Here is a 20,393-nt window from a genome sequence, read left to right on the forward strand (position 1 = left end):
CAGCGTTTGCTGATGGGCTGAGCCCTTCCTAAAGATCCTGTCGGGCTGCCTTAGACACTTGGGGCCAGGGATTCCTTCCAACCGGGGCCACTTTGGGTGGGCTGGGGGCGGCCCCAGGGCAGGTGGCAGTGTGTGCAAGGGTCCTTTGTGACACGCTGCAGCACGGTCACAGTGGCATGGAATGGAGGAGCGTGTCCTTTGTGACACGTGGTGACATAGGAGCTGGGGGTGACAAGAGCACGGCACAGCGCACAGAGCAGGCGACGGGACAGGACGGGACAGAGCGGTGCTGTGAGGAGCCCCCACACAGCACACTCGTTCGTGTCCGACCCGGAGCTTTTTCCAGACGCTGTTCCTGCAGCTGGCCTTGCGGCCAGACTGTGGCATTTGGTGACTCGGATCTTTTCCAAGACATCTATCCCTGTGGCCTGTGCACTCCAGGCCAGACCGCGGGATTTGGTGACCTGAATCGTTGTTGAGGAGTCTCCTGTGATTTTGGCAGGAGTCCTCAAGACCAAAGTGCAGGTCTTGCTGCTTGCTGTCCTGCTGCCTTCCTGAGGCTTCTCTCTTGCTGGTGCTTTCAGCAACTGCAAGACTTGTTGACTTGGAAATATCCTGAGGAACCTCTATTTAAGGTGCCCTCTAGGCCAGACTCTGACATGGCAGGCAGATTCCTTGGCTTGTTCAAAGTGCTCAGGGGGAAAAAAAACAAAGGCCCTGGAGCTGCCCCAGCAGAACAGCCTGAAGAGCTGGAGCAGATCCAGACACTGCAGGATGGTGAGTGTCAGAGCTGGGCCACAGGGCGGATGGCTGCAGCCAGTGTGGGCCCATCCCATCCCATCCCATCCCATCCCATCCCATCCCATCCCATCCCATCCCATGGCATCCCATGGCATCCCATGGCATCCCATGGCATCCCATGGCATCCCATGGCATCCCATCCCATCCCATCCCATCCCATCCCATCCCATGGCATCCCATCCCATCCCATCCCATCCCATCCCATCCCATCCCATCCCATCCCATCCCATCCCATCCCATCCCCTGGGGACATGCCCATGGACAGGACGGAAGAGGGCCCAGGCAGACACCCCACAGTGGCCGTGCTCCATCCCCCTGGGGCATCCCGGGGCTGTCCCTGCCTGGGGAGCGCAGGGCTGGGCTGTGTTCTCCGGCCTCTCCCGCAGCCCCTCAGCTCTGGCTGTGCTCGCTCTTTGCCAGATGCAGCCGTGGAGCGCACACAAGAGCAGCAATCCAGCCGTGGCCGCTTCCACAGAACCCTGAAGGTACCTGCAGCCATCCCATCCATGGGCTGGGCCTGCTGTCCCTGCTCAGCCGAGCACTACGCTTGGAGAATGCCATGGAGCATCTCTGGCTTCCCTGTCCTGCAGATGTTCCGGAAGTTTCTGCGAGTTCAGCGCAGAGAGACCGGGACCAGTGCAGCTGAGGGCCCAGCCGAGCCTGACTCGGGGCTGACCGAGCTCCAGGCAGAGCCTGATTTCAGCCTGGATTCAGCTGAGCACTTTCAAGACTCTGACACCATAATGAATGAGGACACAGCAAACGGAGACAAGGCAGTGACTGAGGACGTGGCCATGACAAATGCCAACACTGGAGAGACTGAAGCCACAGCAAATCCTGACACCACGCCCACTCCAACTCTGATCGAGGAATTAATACCAGAGTATTTCAGGGACCCTTGTTTTTCGTCTCAGGAGCAGCTAAGCAGGCTGGGATCAGGCCTGGAGGCCTCCCAGGACTTTGTGCCCCCTCAAGCCGTGATCACTGGGGCCCCTCAGCCTTTGAGGCCAGCACAGTGTGGCGGGCAGGGAAGCTGGGGAAGTTGCTCCCTTGAAGAGCGCCCCAAGTTTCCCCCAGGTGTCCTCCAGGTGCCAGCCATTGTAAGGAACATCCACCAGAGGCTGGTGTCCCATGACACTGTGGATGCCAGGCTGAAAATTGACATTGTGAGGCTGGCTGAAGAACATCCTGTTGATGTGGTGCTGACCCTCCTGCGCTGTGCCCCAACGTGTGACAGGTACGGGGCCCACGTGCCTTGAGAGCTCAGGGCTCACCAGCCTTTAGGGCCCGTGGCCCATCACAGCCCGTCCAATGGGCTCTGCCAGACAGGCAGAGAGCTCCAGGACCCTCGGGCCCCTCTCTTTGCCCAGCCTGCTGCCAATGCTCCCTCCCTGCCCCTCAGGGCACCGGGGCTCTGTCACCTGTGCCCCCACAGCTGCACAGGGCATGGTACTGTGACTGAGACACCCCTGACACAGAGCCCTGATCCCACAGAGCTGCTGCAATGATGTGGAGAGCCATTGCTTCGTCAAGACTAACAATGGAGAAAGTGCTGCCAACACTGGTCCGTGTAATGGAGGATTGGCCTCTGAGCAAAATGTGCACCTCCGATGGGGACAATCAGGATGTTTTTGCCCTGGCTGTGAGTTTCTGGAACTGGTCTCTTCTCAGCCCCCGGATGCCTCTCCAGCAGCTCTCCATACTCTCCCTGCCTCAGTCACTGGGCTGAAACCTGGGCTAGGGCCAGGCTCAGGGGCCACCAGGCCCACTGCTCCCCCTGCATCTGCCCCTGGGCCCTGCCCCAAGGACACCTCGGCATTGAGCTCCGTTTTGGGCTGCTTCTCTTGCAGGCAACTCTGGTGATCTGGGTGATTGTCCAGGTGCCTCTGTACCATGAGACAAGGATTCATTCTTTCTACCCTCTGTTTACGGCTCTGCTCTTCCACGTTGTCATCACCACACAGCAGATGCCACCAGAGGAAGTTGAAAACTTCTGGAGAGCATGCCAGGAGGAAAATCGCCTTCCCTGCAGGCCCAACAGGTCCCAGTCCTCCTGTCCTTCCCATGCCCTTGTGGCCAGTGCCAGTGCTCCCAGTGTGACCTGGGCTTTGCTCTGCACACAGGTTTGCAGTGCAGGCCATGAAGGCTCTGCTCTACCGACTGCAGTGTGACCAGGAGGTGATGGATATGGAGCGTAAGTGTGGCTGGGACACGCTGCTGACTGCTCACACCCAGCACTATGCCGTGGGTCTGCTGGCCAGGTGAGACCCCCTTCTCCTCCACACTGCCCTCAGCATTTCTGCCCTGTGCCCGGGTGCCCCACACAGTCCCTGTGGTCAGGGGCCAGAGGGCCTTGACGCCGAGGGACGGCCAAGGAGACTGGAAAAGGCTGGGAGAGGAGGGTGCCCCGAAGGGGCCACCTCCCACAGCGCTCACATCCCCTCCAGGGATGCTGGGGAAAGACCAGACCTCCGTGAGTCAGTCCTGGCAGAGGTTTGGTCCCCCCACCTCAGGCTCTTGGTGCCTTTTTCCCCCTTCCAGGGAGATGCGCCATGTCTTGACCTCCATGTGTTCCCATGTCGCATACCGCCTTCTCCTCGTGCTCAGCTGTGAAAAGCCAAGGTGGGATCTGCCCTTCCTGGCATTCCTTGTGGAGGTGAGCCTGGTGGCCAGCACTGCATCGCTGAGCTGCCTCCCAGCTCTCCGCCCACTTGTAGCCACAGCTGCCTGGGACGGTGCCCATGCCCTGTGCTGCTGCCTGGGCCCAGCCCTGTGCGGTTCTGGGCTGCTGCTGGCCGGGTCCCCCATCACTGCCTGTGCCTTTCAGGTCCTCGAGTGCCTGGACTTGAGTAAATGTGCTCACACTGTCCTGAAGATCATGTCAAGTTGCCTGCACAGCAAGTGCAGGGAGAGGCGTCGCCTGGCACTCAGAGGCCTCGTGGTGCTCAGCAAGGATCCCTCAATGGTGAGAAGGGGCAGCGGCTGAAGCTGCGCTGGGGAAAGCAGCCCCATGGGCTGGCAGGGCTTCAGCAGCTGAGGCAGCTGCTCCCAGCTCTCCTGCCTCACCTGCCCCAGTGCTTTGGGTCAGGCCTTTGGCCTGTGGGCCCTGCAGCAGCAGGCTGGGGTCGCAGTGCCCGGGCGCTGTTGGCGGTGCAGCCGTCCATGGCCTCCCAGCTCAGCCTTGTGTTCCACACAGGCCAGACCTATACGCAGCGTGTCTCGAAGACTTCTGGAGCTGCTGGGTGATGCAGATGGACAGGTGGTCAGCATGTCCCTCTCTCTGTTGAAGAAGATGCTCCAGAAAAAACATCTCATGATATCCAGCACTTCTGCCCCAAAGCTAGCTGAGGCACTCCTGCCACTCTTTGACCGTGTAAGGCTCTGTGGCCCCAGCCATGGGCACTGGCCGCTGGCCAGAAATTTTGTGCTCTCTGGATATTCAGGCCTTTGCCCAGGAGTACTGCATATGTGATGCTTAGGCCTTTTTCTCCTTTCCTCCAGGACAACAGCCATCTGCAGCTGCTCTCCATTTCCCTCTTCTGCAAGGTGATGGAATTGGTAGTGGAAGAGGGTAAAAAGCCCCTGAAGAGAATTGTGAGCCAGAGCCTGCTCCCACTCTTCTTGCACTGCCATGAGGAGAACCAGCGTGTGGCAGAGGTGAGGTTTTGTGTGATGCTGGTGGATCTCTGGCAGGGGGCTCGGCTGCCTCCTGCCCGGTGCCTGGTGGGCTGCAGCCTCCTCCAGGCCCTGGCACAGGGATGTGAGTCCGGTGCCCTGGGCTGTGGGGCCATCTCTGGCTCTCTGCTGCTCTCCAGGCCTCTATGAAAACGCTGTATTGTGCGGCTGGCTTCTTGGAGAAGACGGATCTCCAGAGGGTTCTGAAGATAGAGCAGCCATTGAAAATTGATGAGTGCCTGGTAAGGAGGGCCTGGAAGCCCCAGGCTCAGCCTGGAGAAGGCCCCTGAGCGCGGTGCTCAGTGTGCGGGGCTGGCAGCTGTGCCCCTGCCCGCTGCTGCACCCAGAGGCCGCGCGGGCTCTTCTCCAGGCTGCTGTGGGCCCGAGCCGGGTGCCCATGGAGCCCCGGCGCGGCGGGGCTGCGGGGCGGCCCCGCGGCTCCCCGGGCAGCAGCCGGCCCTCTGCCCCCTGCGGAGCCCGGCGCCAGCGGCTGCTGGCCGCGCCTCAGGGCTGTGCGGGCAGGGGAGGCCGGGGCTGGGCGCAGGGAGCGCCCGCCACAGGGGCTGAGCCCGCGCCGAGCCTTCCCTGCTGCCGCTCTCTGCAGCTGCTAGAGGACAGGAGACAAGCGAGCGAGCGCATGCAATGGGCCCTGCGGTTCCTGGATAGCCCACAGGAGTCCCTGCGAGAGGCGGCCTTCAGGATCATCGGTGAGCCCCGAGGCCGGGCTCCCTCCCCGGCCCGCCGCAGCTGGGCCCCAGCCCCGCCCGCTGCCCCGGCAGCGCCATCCGGGCCCGGCGCCGTGGAGCCCCGCCTGGCCCGGGCGCTGCTGCCGCCCTCTGGCAGCCGTGCCCTTGGGCGGCAGCGTGCGGCAAGGGCCCGGGCTGAGCCCTGCCGGGCCAGCAGGGCGTGTGGCCGCAGCGCTGGCAGCGCCGCTGGCAGGGAGCTGTGCCGCTGCCGCCGTGACAGGCTCTGTGTTCACAGGGATGGCTGCGCGCTACCTGTCGAGGAAGAGGGAAGAGCTCCAGTTCCACAGTCAGGGTGAGTGAGGGCAGCGGGCTGGTAGCGGGGCTGCCAGGGAGAGCTGCAATGCCCGGGCAGGGAGCTGCCATCCCTGTCCCGGCTGCGGTGGGCTTCGCTCCTTGTGTGCATGAGGGATGGCGTGGCCAGGGCACACAGAGCGATTGCAGGGACACTGCTGGGGGGATTCGTGGCCAGCGTCTTGTGGCTGATCCCGTGGGCCCCTCCTCTCTTCTGGCCGATAGAAGAGCTGAGTGGGACACCCTTGATGTAGTGGTTTTGCTTTGCCAATTTAGGATTTCCTGGCCAATGTGCCAGTTGCTGTGGTGGGTTCAGTTCTGGTTAATCAGCAGTTCACTCACCAGAATGTATTTACTCATTTCCCCTTTGAGATAGAATTAAGAGAAAGCCAAAGCAGGCTCGAGCCTTTAAAAGGGTATGAAGAACAATTTAAGAGTAACTAAAAGAAAGAGTAATAAGAGTCAGAAGAAAACCTTCGGAACACTTCTCCTCCCCCTACAACCTTTTCTTTCCCACTGACAATGTAAAGAGACCAAACCAAAATGTTGAGTCAGTTTACTACCTCTGCAATAGTCTTTTGTCTCTTTGCTTAAGGAGAGAAGTCCCTCTTATTAATGTTATGGAGACTTCTCCATAAGAAAACAGTTCTCTCCTGGCTCTCAATTTCCATGAATAGCAGCCACCCAGGGAAATGTGCAATGCTGAAATCAGTCCCATTTTCCACAAGCTTTTCCCACAGCTGGGTTTATGTGGCATGTCAACTTATGGGCTACTGTTTTAAAGATGAGCTGTTCAAAGTTCTTGTTCTCTAAAATCATCTTCATCTCTAGCAAGAGAGATCTTCTGTTCCTGGGGACACAGGATCTTCATCACTCTTCTCTCTGTCTCTGTTGAAACTTCTCCAAGAATCACAGCTACTTTAACATCTGCTGACTTTAGCATGGAGGTCTTTGCTCAATACCTACCATTTGAACACTTTCATCTCCCCATACCTTCATGCATTATAGGGAAAAAAGTATCATTCTCCATATACAGGAGAATTACAAGAGAATTTTGGCCTAAAACTAAAGGCATCTCCTCATCTTTCCCATCTAGGGCTTGACTTCTTCTTCACGGACCTCAGCCAGGCCTTGGCTGGGCCAGCAGTGTTACCTCTTTGTCGGCCAGAAGGGAAAAGAGAAAGTTCCCTGAGTTTCTTTTGTTTTTAAGATGTGTTTTTCACAGAGGCTTTTGTGTACAGCTTTCCAGATTATCAATTCCCAACGGCAGCCATTGATTGGTTTCCTAGCAGACACGGAGGAAGCTGCCAGCAGCTTCACCCAAAACATGACGTCTGGGGTGCACAAAGCAGCACACCTTGGCAGGAGGGTCTCCTAGGATTCATGCAGATGTGGGTGCTGACTGTGGCTCTCTTCTTTGTTCCAGCCATTTCAGTCCCAAGGAAAGACACTAGTCTGTCCCACTGAAACCTGAATATTCACGCCCGGTTTGCCAGAAGAGCTGAAGAATTAGGTCCATCTTCAGGATGCGGTGAACCAGTGTCCCAAGAACAGCACCAGGAGACACTGAACAGGACACCATCTCCCATTGCCGCTGGAGCTCCAGGCACAGCTGATGATTGGTACAGCTGAGCCTGTGGGAAGCTCACATGGCTTCTGGCCCTTCCCTTCCTGTAGATACCTCCCTCCCTCCAGCCCTCAGACACTGCCCATTCCCTCTTCCCCTCCCATATCACCCCTTGTTTTTGGATTTCATTAATAAACGGTTTGGCTTCTTCACTTTGCCTGCATCCCTGTGGAGCTGCAGCAGAACAAATCCGGGGCCCTGGGACACACAGGCCCCTGCTGCCGTTCTCTGCCACGCCGTGTTTTGTGCACAGGAACGAGGGCAGCTCAGGCTGGCATGGTCCCTGTGCTGAAGCTGCAGTTCCACAACCCTGTGCAGTTACAGATCTTGCTGAGCACACGAAAGGCCAGCAGTGGCACAAGGAGCCTGTGTGTCAGGAGCCACGTCGTGTCTAAGGCCCTGCCACATTTGATCCGCTGCTGTGCACGTCAGCAAGACAATGAGGAACAGACAGTGAAGGAAACCTTATGGATGAACTGGTGGGAATGTGACCCTTGAGAGAAACAATGGATTGGTCAATTGATGGGAAGTTAACCTGTGAAAGTGGAACAGCACACAGTGGAGCTGTGTTTGGCATGGAGGTGGCATCACAAGCCATTGCGGCCTCTTCTCACGCGCTGACCAAGCATGAGATGACGTTATAACAGGAAAAACTCCACTCCAGAGGAGGAGATGTCAGGCCTGGTTGTGGGGTGGAGGGATGAGAGGGACAACATGTATGTCCTTCTGATGGAGGGGATGCCCTGAATGTGGGCGGCCTGCCTGCCCCTCCCAATGAAGCACCATGCTGCATCTCCTGCTCAGTGGCTTTTCACCATTCCAGGGGTTGGTACATATTCTTTGCAAGAGCAGCTGATCAAACAAAACTGGATTTCCAATCACAAGTACAATTAAGTCTTTCTGCATGGGAATCCTCCAGAACCTGTAACACCCCTGATTTTAGAAGAGCCAATCTGAGGATGCTCTGAACCCAGCTGAGAGGGATTCCATGGCAGGCATCCATGGAGAGCACAGGGGCTGGGAATGCTGGAAGTTTTCAAGAATAGCATCCTGAAAGCACGGCAGGGCTCCATCTGTGCACAGCATCATCAGGAAGAGGGCAGAACTGATGGAGAAGGAAGACTCGCTCACCATATGATGATCGACAAGTCTCGTCTTTATTCCCGAATCACCAATTATTATACACCTTTTAATTAGCTCATGCATAGTGCAAAATCCCAGCTCACCATTGGCTAATTAGTTATCAGCTATCTATGTGCTGTTTTGGTATAACTACTTACTACTTTCCCAGGCTGTTTGGCTTTACCACCTGTGTCTGTGCATTTCTTCATCCGTGGGCCAGGGACACAGTTTAATTGGAATGGCAACTCCCCTCATTCTCTATCTCAGTCAAATTAATCTCACAGTGACCTTTAGCTCGGAGCTAGCTTGTTACAAAGCTCCCAACATTTCCCCCGTTTTCTTTTTGGGCCAGAAGTGTTGTTTTCCAAGCCCTTCCCATCATCTGACTCACTATTCTTTGTACGCAATTAAGCAAGCATGGTAATACAAGCATTAGCAATACTATTACACCTAATATCCCTATAGCATACATTGCTGCTCTATTCTGCAATACTGCATGATTTACACTTTGTACATCTTGAGACAGCATGTCCAATATCTGTCTGTCTTCTTTGCTTGTTGAATGGTCAACGTTTCTCTTGCTCTTGATAGAGTTACACATTCTTCATTGAAATCCATCTGGACTTTGCACCTGTTAAAACACAAACAAATCCCACGTCCCTGCAGGACTGAAGAATCTTCTCAAAATCCTGGAGGTGAAGAATGGGTCCTGGTTTCATTTTGCAATGTTACATAGAGAAATGTTAAGATAAGAGTAATTAGGAATCAATTTAGATAATACACACAATCAACAACATATACAAGATCAGAAAATTACTAAGCACTACAACACTGAACTTTTATCCCAGAGTCTGCGACAGCTGATAAACCTTAAAATGACAGAGAATTGGAGAAATCATGTCCGGATTCATGTTTCCCCCAACTCCTTCTGAAAATAGCTCAGCTATCATAGATGGTCAAATCGCCAAGTCAAAAGAACTTGAATACTTTTTGATGCAGAAAACATCTGGGTTGATTGTCAGTCACTCCATCCAAATAGAGCTAGAGCTTGGCCAGAGCCCAAAATCTAATTGGTGAGTGTCACTTAACACATTTTTTAAACAGGACTTTTTAAAAACAACTGTTATAAACAAGAAACCTTAGGGTTACAAACTAATCAAACTATCAAACAATTGAATCTTTCTGAAGTTTCTGTCAAGACAGAGATTTTCCAAACACAGCAAACTTCTTGAATTCTCTGCTGGAGTATTCCTGTAATAATAATTAAAAGAACCACAAAACTGGCAATTTGGATAAAAACTTTCAGAAACATCTAAATAGTTAGGAAATAAAAGACAGGATCTTGAAGAGACACGTGTCTTGCAGGTGATCACACAAAAAAAATAGAAAAACACATGAAAGCTGGCTGTAAATACTACAACAATACCTTAATAATAATTCTTATCACAAAAATCAGAGAATTCACATAATGTAATCAATTTATCAACAGCAAGTGTTCAAGGAAGTTAAGACAACCCCTTTTCTAAGCATTCATGTAATATTAACAACAATCACTATCAGCATTACTTATAAAAACTAAAAATAACAAAGGTTATAAACTTAATATAAATAATTCTTAAAACTTTGAATCATTGGGGAATCGACTGATGACCCCATAACAGGGTCTGATTGACCTTTTCCAAATGCTCTGTCTTCCAAGACACCTTGGGTAATTGAATCCTTACTAATACTTTCATCTTTACATGACATTTTGTTTCCCTGGGAATAATTTTTTACAATAAAAGCAGTTCCTCTGGCATTTTGTTACACTGAGATTTCTTACTGATTGACAACAATCATTAACTGAAGGATAACAGGCTGGTAAAGCTGGACAGTTTGCATAGATATTTAAAAACAAAACTGAGAAAGATGACAGATAATTTTAAACACAAATAATTTCACTTAAAATAAGGACAGTACAAAAACAATTAGCACATTTACATCCATTTATCTAATGCCATCTCTTAATGAATAGAAGAGAGCAAAGACCATAAAGACTATAGTATACAGAAATATTACAGTTTAAATCTTCTCACATGTAGTCCAAACAGAAACTAGGAAGTTTACTTAGACTCTGCCCGCCTAAAAGGTTGCTCCCGCCTCAGGCAAGGGAAAGGCAATGAAGTCATCAAACTTAAAGCTATCAAACCCAAATACTCAATCACTTTTAGAAAAGCAAACACATTTACAAAAAAACCTGGGAAACTAACTGTAAAGCCTGTGGAACAGTTGGGTGAAATGCCCCATATAACATCTGCTGCATGATGAAGCACTGTGTGAATTTGCAGAAGTTTTCCATCCTGATCTTGAAGAAAATTCCTGACCTGTTTTTTCTCAGACACTTGTTTGAATTGCTGCGATGGGCTGGCTGCTGTGGTTGCCAGGCAGCTGTGACAGGGTGGTGCCCTGAGGAATGTCTGCCCACGCCCGTCCCCCCCTGCTTGGGCACAGCTTCAGCCTGCGCCACCTCGGGGGTGCGGAAAGGAACGCCCTCGCCCAGACCCGCGCAGCTGTGATCTCCTTTGGGCTCCGCTCTGCCTGGATTTCCGCTCGGGCTGGTTCCCCCTGGCTCTGCGCCAACACCCGCAGCCTGCGGGAGCATGTCCCACACCACTGGTGCTTTTGTGCGGTTGCAAAAAGTGAAAAAGCCCTCCCAGCTCCAGCTTTCGGGTTTCGCGTTACTGGTGCGCGTCCGCCGCCGCTACCACCGGCACTGCGCTTGACGCTGCCGCGTATTCGGCCCCCACGTCTCGCCTTGGCTGGCCCGGCCCCGGCTGGCACTTCCCTCGCGATCTGTGCTCTTTCCCTACGGACAGCTGCCGTGCGAGTTTTTGTCACCGTGCGTGTCACTGGACCCATGGTGCGCGTAACCGCCGCCAGCACCGAGCATGCCGCCTCCGCAGCGCTCGGTCCGCTCCGCCACTGCACCGCTGGGACCGCCGCCAGCACCGAGCATGCTGCCGCCACCATACACGTTCTCGCCGCCGCGTCCGCCCCGGGCTCTCCCGCGGCCCCTGTCGCTTTCCTGGTCCCGAACTTACGCCACTCTGTTAATTCATGTACTATATAAGGATTTTGAGAAACTCCTTGTGCATACTCGTAAGCTAACAACTGGGGGAGCTCTTTCTGCAAGTCTATGTCCTTAATCTGCTGCTTTTTTAAAAAGCAAGTAAATAAATCATATGCTGCTTGCCTTTCCATTTCTAATCAGCGCTGTTGCAAGGCTTTCAGACTCCGGAAGCACGTAGGCTGGGACTATCTATATAGCTCCCAGGGCCGCGACCTCGCAGTGGTTCGTTTGCCGTCCCCCCCCTTGCTTCAGAGGGACCCGCTCTTACTTCCCGATCCGTGGCAGCCGTGTCCGTCCGTAGTCGTCTTACGGGTTCACGTCGGGGTCAGCCATTTGATGGAGAAGGAAGACTCGTTCACCAGATGATGATCTACAAGTCTCGTCTTTATTCCCGAATCACCAATTATTATACACCCTTTAATTAGCTCATGCATAGTGCAAAATCCAGCTCACCATTGGCTAATTAGTTATCAGCTATCTACGTGCTGTTTTGGTGTAACTATCACTACTTTTCCCAAGCTGTTTTGCTTTACCACCTGTTTCTGTGCATTTCTTGATCTGTGGGCCAAGGACACAGTTTAATTGGAATGGCAACTCCCCTCATTCTCTATCTCAGTCAAATTAATCTCACTGTGACCTTTAGCTCGGAGCTAGCTTGTTACAAAGCTCCCAACAACTATTGATATTGCCAATGCATTTTTCTCCACTCCGCTGGCAGCAGAATGCAGGCCACAGTTTGCCTTCACCTGGAGAAGCTCCAAAACATCTGCACTATATTGATGACATCATTGTATGGGGGAAGACAGCAGCAGAAGTGTTTGAGAAAGGAGAGAAAATCATCCAGATTCTCCTGAAAGCCGGCTTTGCCATCAAGAAGAGCAAAGTCAAGGGACCTGCTCAAGAAATCCAGTTTCTGGGAGTGAAGTGGCAAGACGGACGACGTCAGATTCCCACTGATGTCATCAACAAGATCACAGCAATGTCTCCACCATCCAACAAGAAGGAAACACAAGCTTTCCTAGGTGCCATAGGTTTTTGGAGAATGCACATTCCTGAGTACAGTCAGTTCGTGAGCCCTCTCTATCTAGTCACCCGTAAGAAGAACGTTTTTCGCTGGAGCCCTGAGCAGCAAGAAGCCTTCATCCAGATTAAGCAGGAAATCGCTCATGCGGTAGCCCTTGGCCCAGTCAGGACAGGACCAGATGTGAAGAATGTGCTCTACTCTGCAGCTGGGAACCATGGTTTGTCCTGGAGCCTGTGGCAGAAGGCGCCTGGGGAGACTCGAGGCTAACCACTAAGATTTTGGAGTAGACGCTACAGAGGGTCTGAAGCCAAACATATTCCAACAGAGAAGGAAATTTTAGCAGCCTATGAAGGAGTCCAAGCTGCCTCAGAGGTAATAGGCACCGAAGCACAACTCCTCCTGGCACCCCGACTACAAGTACTGGGGTGGATGTTCAAAGCAAAGGTTCCATCTACCCACCATGCCACCAGTGCTACATGGAGTAAGTGGATTGCTCTCGTAACACAGCACGCCCGTATTGGAAAGCTGAATTGCCCTGGGATTCTGGAAATAATTACAAACTGGCCAGAAGGTGAAAACTTCAGTCTCACTGATGAAGAGGAACAAGAAGTGACACGTGCTGAAGAAGCTCCACCATATAACCAACTGCCAGGGGAAGAAACACGCTATGCTCTTTTTACTGATGGTTCCTGTCGCATGGTAGGAATGAATCGGAAGTGGAAAGCAGCTGTATGGAGCCCCACACGACAGGTTGCAGAGGCCACTGAAGGAGAAGGTGGATCAAGCCAACTTGCTGACCTCAAAGCTGTTCAACTGGCCCTGGACATTGCTGAAAGAGAGAGGTGGCCAAAGCTCTACCTCTACACTGATTCATGGATGGCAGCCAATGCTCTGTGGGGATGGCTGGAGAGGTGGAAAGAGGCTAATTGGCAGCGTAGAGGAAAACCAATTTGGGCTGTTGAAGAGTGGAAAGACATCGCTACCAGGGTAGGGAGGCTACCTGTGAAGGTCCGCCATGTAGATGCCCATGTCCCCAAGAGTAGAGCCAATGAGGAGCACAAAAACAATGAGCAGGTAGACCAGGCTGCAAAGATAGGCGTGTCCAAGATAGACCTAGATTGGGAGCACAAGGGAGAGTTATTCCTAGCTCGATGGGCCCATGATGCCTCAGGTCATCAGGGTAGAGATGCCACCTATAAGTGGGCACGAGACCGAGGGGTGGATTTAACCATGGACAGTATTTCTCAGGTTATCCACGACTGTGAGACGTGTGCTGCCATCAAACAGGCCAAGAGGGTGAAGCCCCTATGGTATGGTGGGCGGTGGTCCAAGTACAAGTATGGCGAGGCCTGGCAGATTGACTACATCACACTGCCCCAGACACGCCAAGGCAAGCACTATGTGCTCACAATGGTAGAAGCCACCACAGGGTGGTTGGAGACCTACCCTGTGCCTCATGCTACTGCCCAGAACACCATCCTGCGCCTGGAAAAGCAAGTCCTGTGGAGACATGGTACCCCTGAGAGGATTGAGTCAGACAACGGGACTCATTTCAAGAACAGCCTTATCAGCACCTGGGCCAAAGAACATGGCATTGAGTGGGTGTACCATATCCCCTACCATGCACCAGCTGCGGGCAAAGTGGAAAGGTACAATGGGCTGCTAAAAAGCACCTTAAAAGCCTTAGGTGGGGGATCTTTCAAAAATTGGGAGCAGCATTTGGCAAAGACCACCTGGTTAGTTAATACCCGAGGTTCTACTAACCGAGTGGGCCCTGCCCAATCTGAGCCTTTGCATAGAGTAGATGGAGACAAAGTCCCAGTGGTACATGTCAGGGGTTTGTTAGGGAAGACAGTCTGGATCAATCCTGCCTCGAGTACAGACAAACCCATTTGCGAGGTTGTTTTTGCTCAGGGACCAGGTTGCACGTGGTGGATAATGCAAAAAGATGGAAGAACACGATGTGTACCTCAGGGAGATCTGATTGTTGGGTGAGAACCATGTATAAATATCACTGTTTCCTGAATGTTACTACCATTGTCTGTGTATAGCTGTATATTAGATGTATAATATATGTGTTTGCAGAGTAAGAATATATATTAGTTTTAGTAGTAAGCTGACGATATGGGGATAAGGGGTGGAATGTCCTGGGTTGACTCTATGATGCTTTTATCCCCAATCGTCCTGTTCTATTTATACTGAATAATAATTTTTACACCTTTAAGACTCTCTTCCAGACAGTGAGGAGGGGAGGGAAGAAGCGCACAGTTTGTTTTCAGACTGCTCTCAGTCCTCCACATTCCTGCTCCTGGACTGTGTTGTCTGCGGATGGACAGACAGCCGGACAGAGCTCCTTTTTCCCTTTTTCTTGCTTTTAGTTAGTTTTAGCTAGCTGAGGCAAAGAAGTTCCCTGGAATGTGATTTTTTCCTTTTTCCTTGGACCTGTTCACGCCTGCTCTGCACTGAACACCCAGAAGAGCACCGGCAGCTCCACCTGTGGCCCCCCTGACCGGGCCTGGGCAGCAGCATTTCCAGCACCAGAGAGACTGATCAAAGACTGAGTGACCCGAGCTGCAACCCAGGGAGGGGACTGTTCTGAGTTTGCTTTTTTTTTTTGGAGCAGTGAGAAGTTTTATTATTTAATATTGTTTGGTTTCCATTGTTAAATAAACCGGTTTCTTTCCACTTTTCTCCAAGGAGATATTTTCTCCTGAATCGGTTGGAGGGGGGAGGGGCAATTGAATCTGCTTTTGTAGAGAAGCCCCTTTGGGGGTTATCTCCCAAACTTTCCCTAAACCAGGACAAAGTCCAAGGGACAAATTTGTGCCAATGAACTTCACACCTTGAACTAGGAGGATCAATTCTTGTTGTGCTCAGCAGAGTCTGGTTTCCAAAGGAAATCTTGGTCCATGTGGGGCTGAGGCTCCCTCCAGGCTGGCTCCAGCCCCTCAGGGTGCCCAGGAGCAGGGCTTGCCCACAGCCCAGTGCTCCCTCCTTAGCCCTGGGGCTGCCCAGGGAAGAGCCATGGCTGAGGCTCTGCAGGAGCACACAGGCTCAGCCCTGCTCCAACATGGGATGCATGGGCCAGGGCACGCTGGGCTTTGCCCCTACAGCTCCCAAGTGTGTCCAGAGAAACTGCAAGGAGAGGCTCACCTCTGTCAGTGGGACCCCTCTGTGCACAGGGACCCCCACTCCTGGGGAGGCTGTGCCAGGGACCTCCAGCCCTGGCAACCTGGAGCCAGTGGAAAGCACAACTTTGCAAAATGCTGCCTGTGCCTGAAGCAAATGCAAAGAGAACTGGGGTGTGAAAAGTAAAGTTTGTTTATTACAGAAGAACAGTAGCAAAAATACAGAAGATATTTACATTGTAAGAATATGTGTAACAACCACAACAGTCGATAGAACATATATAGAGACGAACCTATCTAAAAAAAAAAAAAAAAAAAAGAAAGAAAACATATTTTCAGAAGACAAAAAGCCCTAAAACCTATATCCTAAAGACAACAACAAAGCCTAAAACATATGTACAAAAGGGTGGCATCTCTCTCCATGATGTCCACTGGTCCTGGAAGAAAAGCAAGTGCCACGGTCACTCCAGTCAGGCACAGAGGGTTCTTGCATGTGCCCCCAGGCTGGCAGACACTGGCACAGCAGCAGGACTCTGCTACCAGAACTGAGCCTGGCTGGGTCTGGGATGGAGCTTGTGCGGAGCAAAGCAGGCACAGGACACAGCTGTGGATGGCCACCAGAATCCAGTGCCCTGGGTACAATGTCCCTGAGCAGGGAGCACCCAGCCCAGCCCCAGCCTGGCAGCAGGAGACCTACTCTGCCTATCCTGCTGCTGGCATTGCTCTTCAGCCCAAGATCACGGCCTCTTCCTCACCTTTTCAATCAATGTCCATGTCCTCAATGGACTCTTCCATATCCACTTCCATCTCCTCTTCCACCTCCACCTCCACCTCCATCTCCTCCTCTCCAGTGCCTTCTCCCTTCATCTCCATGTCCTCCTCTCTATCAATCTCTGTATCCACCTCCATCTCCTCCTCTCCGTCTGGGACAGCCTGCAGAGGCAGCAAAACCTCAGAGTGGGCTCCCTGTCCCACTCCATCCCCACAGAGCTCCAGCCCACCTGGGCAGGGGGGGAGTGTCCACCTCCATGGAATGGCACCATACCTTCCTCAGGACAAATGGGAGCATCCTGCAGGGCTGGATGATGAAATCCAGGCACTCAGGAGCTGTCAGGAATGATCGGGGTATCGGGGGGATAAGAAGAGTGAAAGGCGAGGGCAGGAGCAAGGTGCAGAGCGTGTCAACACAGCGGCCAACGGTTGAGTTGTGCCCTTTGCTGGGCGCTGGAAGTTCCAGCTGGAGCGTGGGCTGTGACATCACAGTTCCCAGGCTCCATCTGAAGTGGACAGTGGAGACCATGGAATGATGGAGTCCCTGAACAGTTGGGCTTGGAAGGGAGCCTGAAGAACAACATCTTGTTCCAAGCTGAGCAGTCTTCCCCCCAGAGCGTGCTGCTCAGAGCCCTGTTGCCAAGGATGGGGCATGCACAGCCTCTGTGCACAGCCTGGGCCAGTGCCCCACCACCCCCAGTGGAAAAGAGCAGCTTCCTTAGATGCAGCTTCCATCAACCCTCTGCAGCTGAAAGCCATCCCCCCTTGTCCTGTCAGCACAGGCCCTGCTGAACACTCTGTCCCCTTCTTTCCTGTGGGAGCCTTCCAGTCCTGCACAGCCACAGGGAGGCCTCCCAGCATCTCCTGTCTCCAGGCTGAGCATCCCCAGCCCCACTTGCCCAGCAGTCAGTCACATCAGGGCCAGTCAAGGCTGAAGGGTAGCAAATAGCATCAGGAACTGAGAGATGCAAGCTTTAGACCCAGGTTTGCCTCTAAATGTACAAAACTAATAACAGTGGATGGGAAGATGGTGGGACACTGGTTCTGTTCTAACTGGTGATTTTTTTTTCTTCTTTTCTGTCATGCTGCCCCAGGTGTTTCTGTTTGAAAGGAAGCTTGGCACAATGTCCATTGTCTTCTCCATTTGTGAAACACCGAGCGGAATCTGGGCAGGCTGATACGCAGAGCAAAACCTGAAAATATCACCCTAGTGATCCTGAGCCTAGGGGATGCAGCTAAACCCAGCCAAAAGGAATTTCTGAAAAGCTGATCCTGGTTTACATTATCTTGAGTTTGGCTTTGCCAACTTCACCAGTCATTTATGAAAAAGCAAGCAAAAAACTCAAGCCAAATCAGACATAAACCCAAACAAACAAACAAACAAACCAACCCATGCAGCAAACCAATCAAACAAATAGATAAAAAAACCCCAAATTAAACCAAAGGAAATGAAGAGTTAGTACTAGTTGTGAGGATAGCACAGCAGGCAAATGGCTGCTTCCCACGGGATCATCATCAAAAGCCACATAGAACAGCTGCTCCAAAATATACCCAAGAGGAGAAAAAGAAAAGGTGATCCATGGCAACTTTGGGGGCAGCTCCACATTCAGGTGAAGGATGAGCACGCAGTGGTACAGATCCAGCATTGCCCACCCTCCAGGCTGCTCTTTGCTCCTGATGAAAGACCCTTGCAGGACTGTGGCCCCTCTCAGTGCAGTGTCACTCACTCCCAGAGCTCTCAGCAGAGCCACTGGCATTTCCAGAGTGACATCCAGGCACAATCCTGCTGTCTGCTGAGCACCTGTGGAAGATCCTGAGCATCTTCACGCCTAGCAGCACAAAACAGCTCAGGATTTCTCTGAAATGCTTTTGAGGAGAGGTTTCCATATCCCCGTGAGATCTGTTCATCCCTCAACACGTCTGACTTGATGTACAATGATGCATTTGGGTTGCTCCCTTCCTCCTGTGTGCCAGTGAGAAACCATCCATGGGAATGGAGGATGTTGTGTGCAGGGCAATGTATTCCTGGCTTGCCACTGTCACTCAGCTGAACATGGTCCTTATCTAAGAAGGACTTCGGAGAAATGGGTAGGAATTTTGGCTCTGAGAGGAGCAGAAAGCATATTTTCTAGACCACATTGCCAGCAGATGCTGTTTCCCTGGCAGAACAGTGATTGCCACTCATCTTCCTGGCAAGAATGTCAAGACCCATTCAGAGATCCCAGGTTCAGCTGGCCTTTGGCTTTGTCTACCTCATTTCACACATCCACTTTTTTCAAGGGCCATTAGAAGAGGCACATGTCTGCCTTGCTACCCAGAAGTGCTGTAGTTATTCCCAGGGGAAAAAAAACAAAAAACAAAAAAACCAAAAAACCAAAACTTGGCTGTCCTGTGGTGTGGTAGAAATCCCATCACAGTTGTGACTCTGTGAGCAAAGACAACCGGTGCTTTTTGGGGCTGTAACAGCTGAGAGTGTGGCAGAGCAGGTTTGATATTCTTTTTAGAGTCCTGACATCATTGCTCCCAAAACAATCTTTCTCTCCTGTCTTCTGTCATCAACTGTGGAACAGAGGAAATGGAAGGGATCAGAGGTTTGTTTAAATTTGGGCTTATTTTTAAGTCTTCAAATAGTGTCAGCTCGATGCGTGATACTTTAGAAATTGGATGAGTAGCACCTATTTCATCCCAGCGAGAGGTGGGATTGAAGACTTCCAACAACAGAAACACTGGATGTGCAAGAGCTCAGTTTTCCACCCCTCACACAAGTAACTTGCTGTACTATTTTCAGCATCCTCAGCCAGATCGATTAAAATACTGCTCCAAACAACAACAGAATGAAAATCTTCCACCAAATGGGGAAAAGGAAGAAAAGTGGGCCGCAGCCCTTTCTTCAGAGCTTGTGTTGATTTTGCCAAGTCAGATGCAAACAAGGTTTGCCATATTTCTTTCCTAGAAAAATGCAGCTATTGAATAGAAATCTACCTCTGAGGCTGCTAAGTTGAGTGCGATTTTAGACCTGGGAGGAGCAAAACAGGTTCCAGAGAAGCTGTGGCTGTGTCACCCTTGGAAGTGTTCAGGGCCAGGTTGGATGGGGCTTGGAGCAACCTTATTAGCGGAAGGTGTCCTGAGTCTGGTGAGTCCCTGAAAAGAAACTTTTGGTTTTCCTGAAATGCTGCCTTTGTAAGGGGAGGTCACAACTACCCCACGTAATTTGAAATGCCCTGAGCAGAACCCAACTGTTTTTTCTCACAGGTGAGGAGGGATTTTCACTTGTATTTTATGGAAGATTTTGACAGGGCAGAGCAAGAGCAGCTGAATGGGTTTGACAGGCAAAGAGGGCCAGTGTGGCAGCAGCTTAATTCCATGGAGCTTTTCCTTCTGTGATCCCATACAACCTGAGGCACTCTGGGGCTCTTGAACCTGGCAGCTGGGCAAGTTAATCATTGGAACAAGTGATAAATTAAGCTGCTCCACTCTCTTGAGCATGGGTGTGATGAGCCTTAAGTAAACCTGTGAGCACTTGTCAGGATGGGAGCTTGTTCTTTGCCAGGGAGGAGGGAGAAAATATTGCTTGGAGTAAATAAAGCAACTCTGCTTCCCCTGGAAGAGGAAAAGAAGGAATTAAATATGTGAATGCTGCATGGAGTCATTTGCACAAGGCTATATCTTGTCTGCTATGCAGGAATGTTCTCAATAAACCAGGCTTCTCCTGACCATTATTTTTCTGGGTTTCCACCACATGATACAAGAGACTCTCAATAGACCCCTGTCTCCCCACCCCCAGCGCCGCGTCCTCCCCCAGAGGGTGTTCCACGAGATCGACCCCAGAGCCTGACACGGGGACGGGGGGCCGAGGCCCTGGGGGGTGGGACAGGGGGACAGGGACCCCCCCGGTAGCGTCCCTGTGTCCCCCAGGGCCAGAGCCTGGGCCAGGGCTCCTTCACCCTGTTACAAACGAGAGCACTGGAAAACTCCCAGGAAAGATATCAGCAAAAAACATATTTAATATTAAGTGACAGCACCACAAAAATTCCTCAGCAAGAGTCACACTGCTCATGACTGGACACTGCAGGCACACCGAGGAAACAATCCAACAACA

At 51.9% G+C, this 20,393-nt stretch overlaps 1 protein-coding gene and 2 long non-coding RNA genes across 4 annotated transcripts; 2 read left to right on the forward strand and 1 right to left on the reverse strand.

Annotated features, from left to right (window-relative positions):
* The first annotated feature begins 261 nt into the window (after positions 1-261).
* On the forward strand, positions 262-5,522 carry LOC135278294 (maestro heat-like repeat-containing protein family member 6). The gene is made up of 13 exons (XM_064384852.1): positions 262-777; positions 1,222-1,286; positions 1,392-2,038; positions 2,296-2,443; positions 2,652-2,842; positions 2,925-3,062; positions 3,343-3,457; positions 3,629-3,766; positions 3,998-4,174; positions 4,303-4,458; positions 4,617-4,718; positions 5,081-5,183; positions 5,458-5,522. The coding sequence occupies exons 1-13, from the start codon at positions 660-662 to the stop codon at positions 5,520-5,522; spliced, it is 2,163 nt and encodes a 720-aa protein (XP_064240922.1). The 5' UTR covers positions 262-659.
* A 2,954-nt stretch (positions 5,523-8,476) lies between these two features.
* On the reverse strand, positions 8,477-16,720 carry LOC135278358 (uncharacterized). 2 transcript variants are annotated; one of them, XR_010345867.1, is made up of 3 exons: positions 16,569-16,720; positions 16,279-16,456; positions 8,477-8,893 (listed from the first exon to the last, which is right to left on the reverse strand). It is a non-coding gene; the product is annotated as an uncharacterized LOC135278358 (long non-coding RNA). The 2 variants fall into 2 exon arrangements; XR_010345868.1 differs by lacking the exon at positions 8,477-8,893 and adding an exon at positions 15,638-15,960.
* A 98-nt stretch (positions 16,721-16,818) lies between these two features.
* Positions 16,819-20,013, forward strand: LOC135278357 (uncharacterized). Its single transcript, XR_010345866.1, has 2 exons — positions 16,819-17,278; positions 17,389-20,013. It is a non-coding gene; the product is annotated as an uncharacterized LOC135278357 (long non-coding RNA).
* Positions 20,014-20,393: the final 380 nt, after the last annotated feature.

This window comes from Passer domesticus, chromosome 11, assembly GCF_036417665.1.
Source record: "Passer domesticus isolate bPasDom1 chromosome 11, bPasDom1.hap1, whole genome shotgun sequence".
Lineage (NCBI taxonomy): Eukaryota > Metazoa > Chordata > Aves > Passeriformes > Passeridae > Passer > Passer domesticus.

Bases quoted from the DNA above. Each gene is read 5' to 3' on its own strand.
- LOC135278294 (XM_064384852.1), top strand. From the start codon at position 660: ATGGCAGGCAGATTCCTTGGCTTGTTCAAAGTGCTCAGGGGGAAAAAA. The intron at 2,843-2,924 runs GTCCCAGTCCTC...CTCTGCACACAG, and splicing joins CTTCCCTGCAGGCCCAACAG to GTTTGCAGTGCAGGCCATGA. The intron at 3,063-3,342 runs GTGAGACCCCCT...TCCCCCTTCCAG, and splicing joins GCCGTGGGTCTGCTGGCCAG to GGAGATGCGCCATGTCTTGA.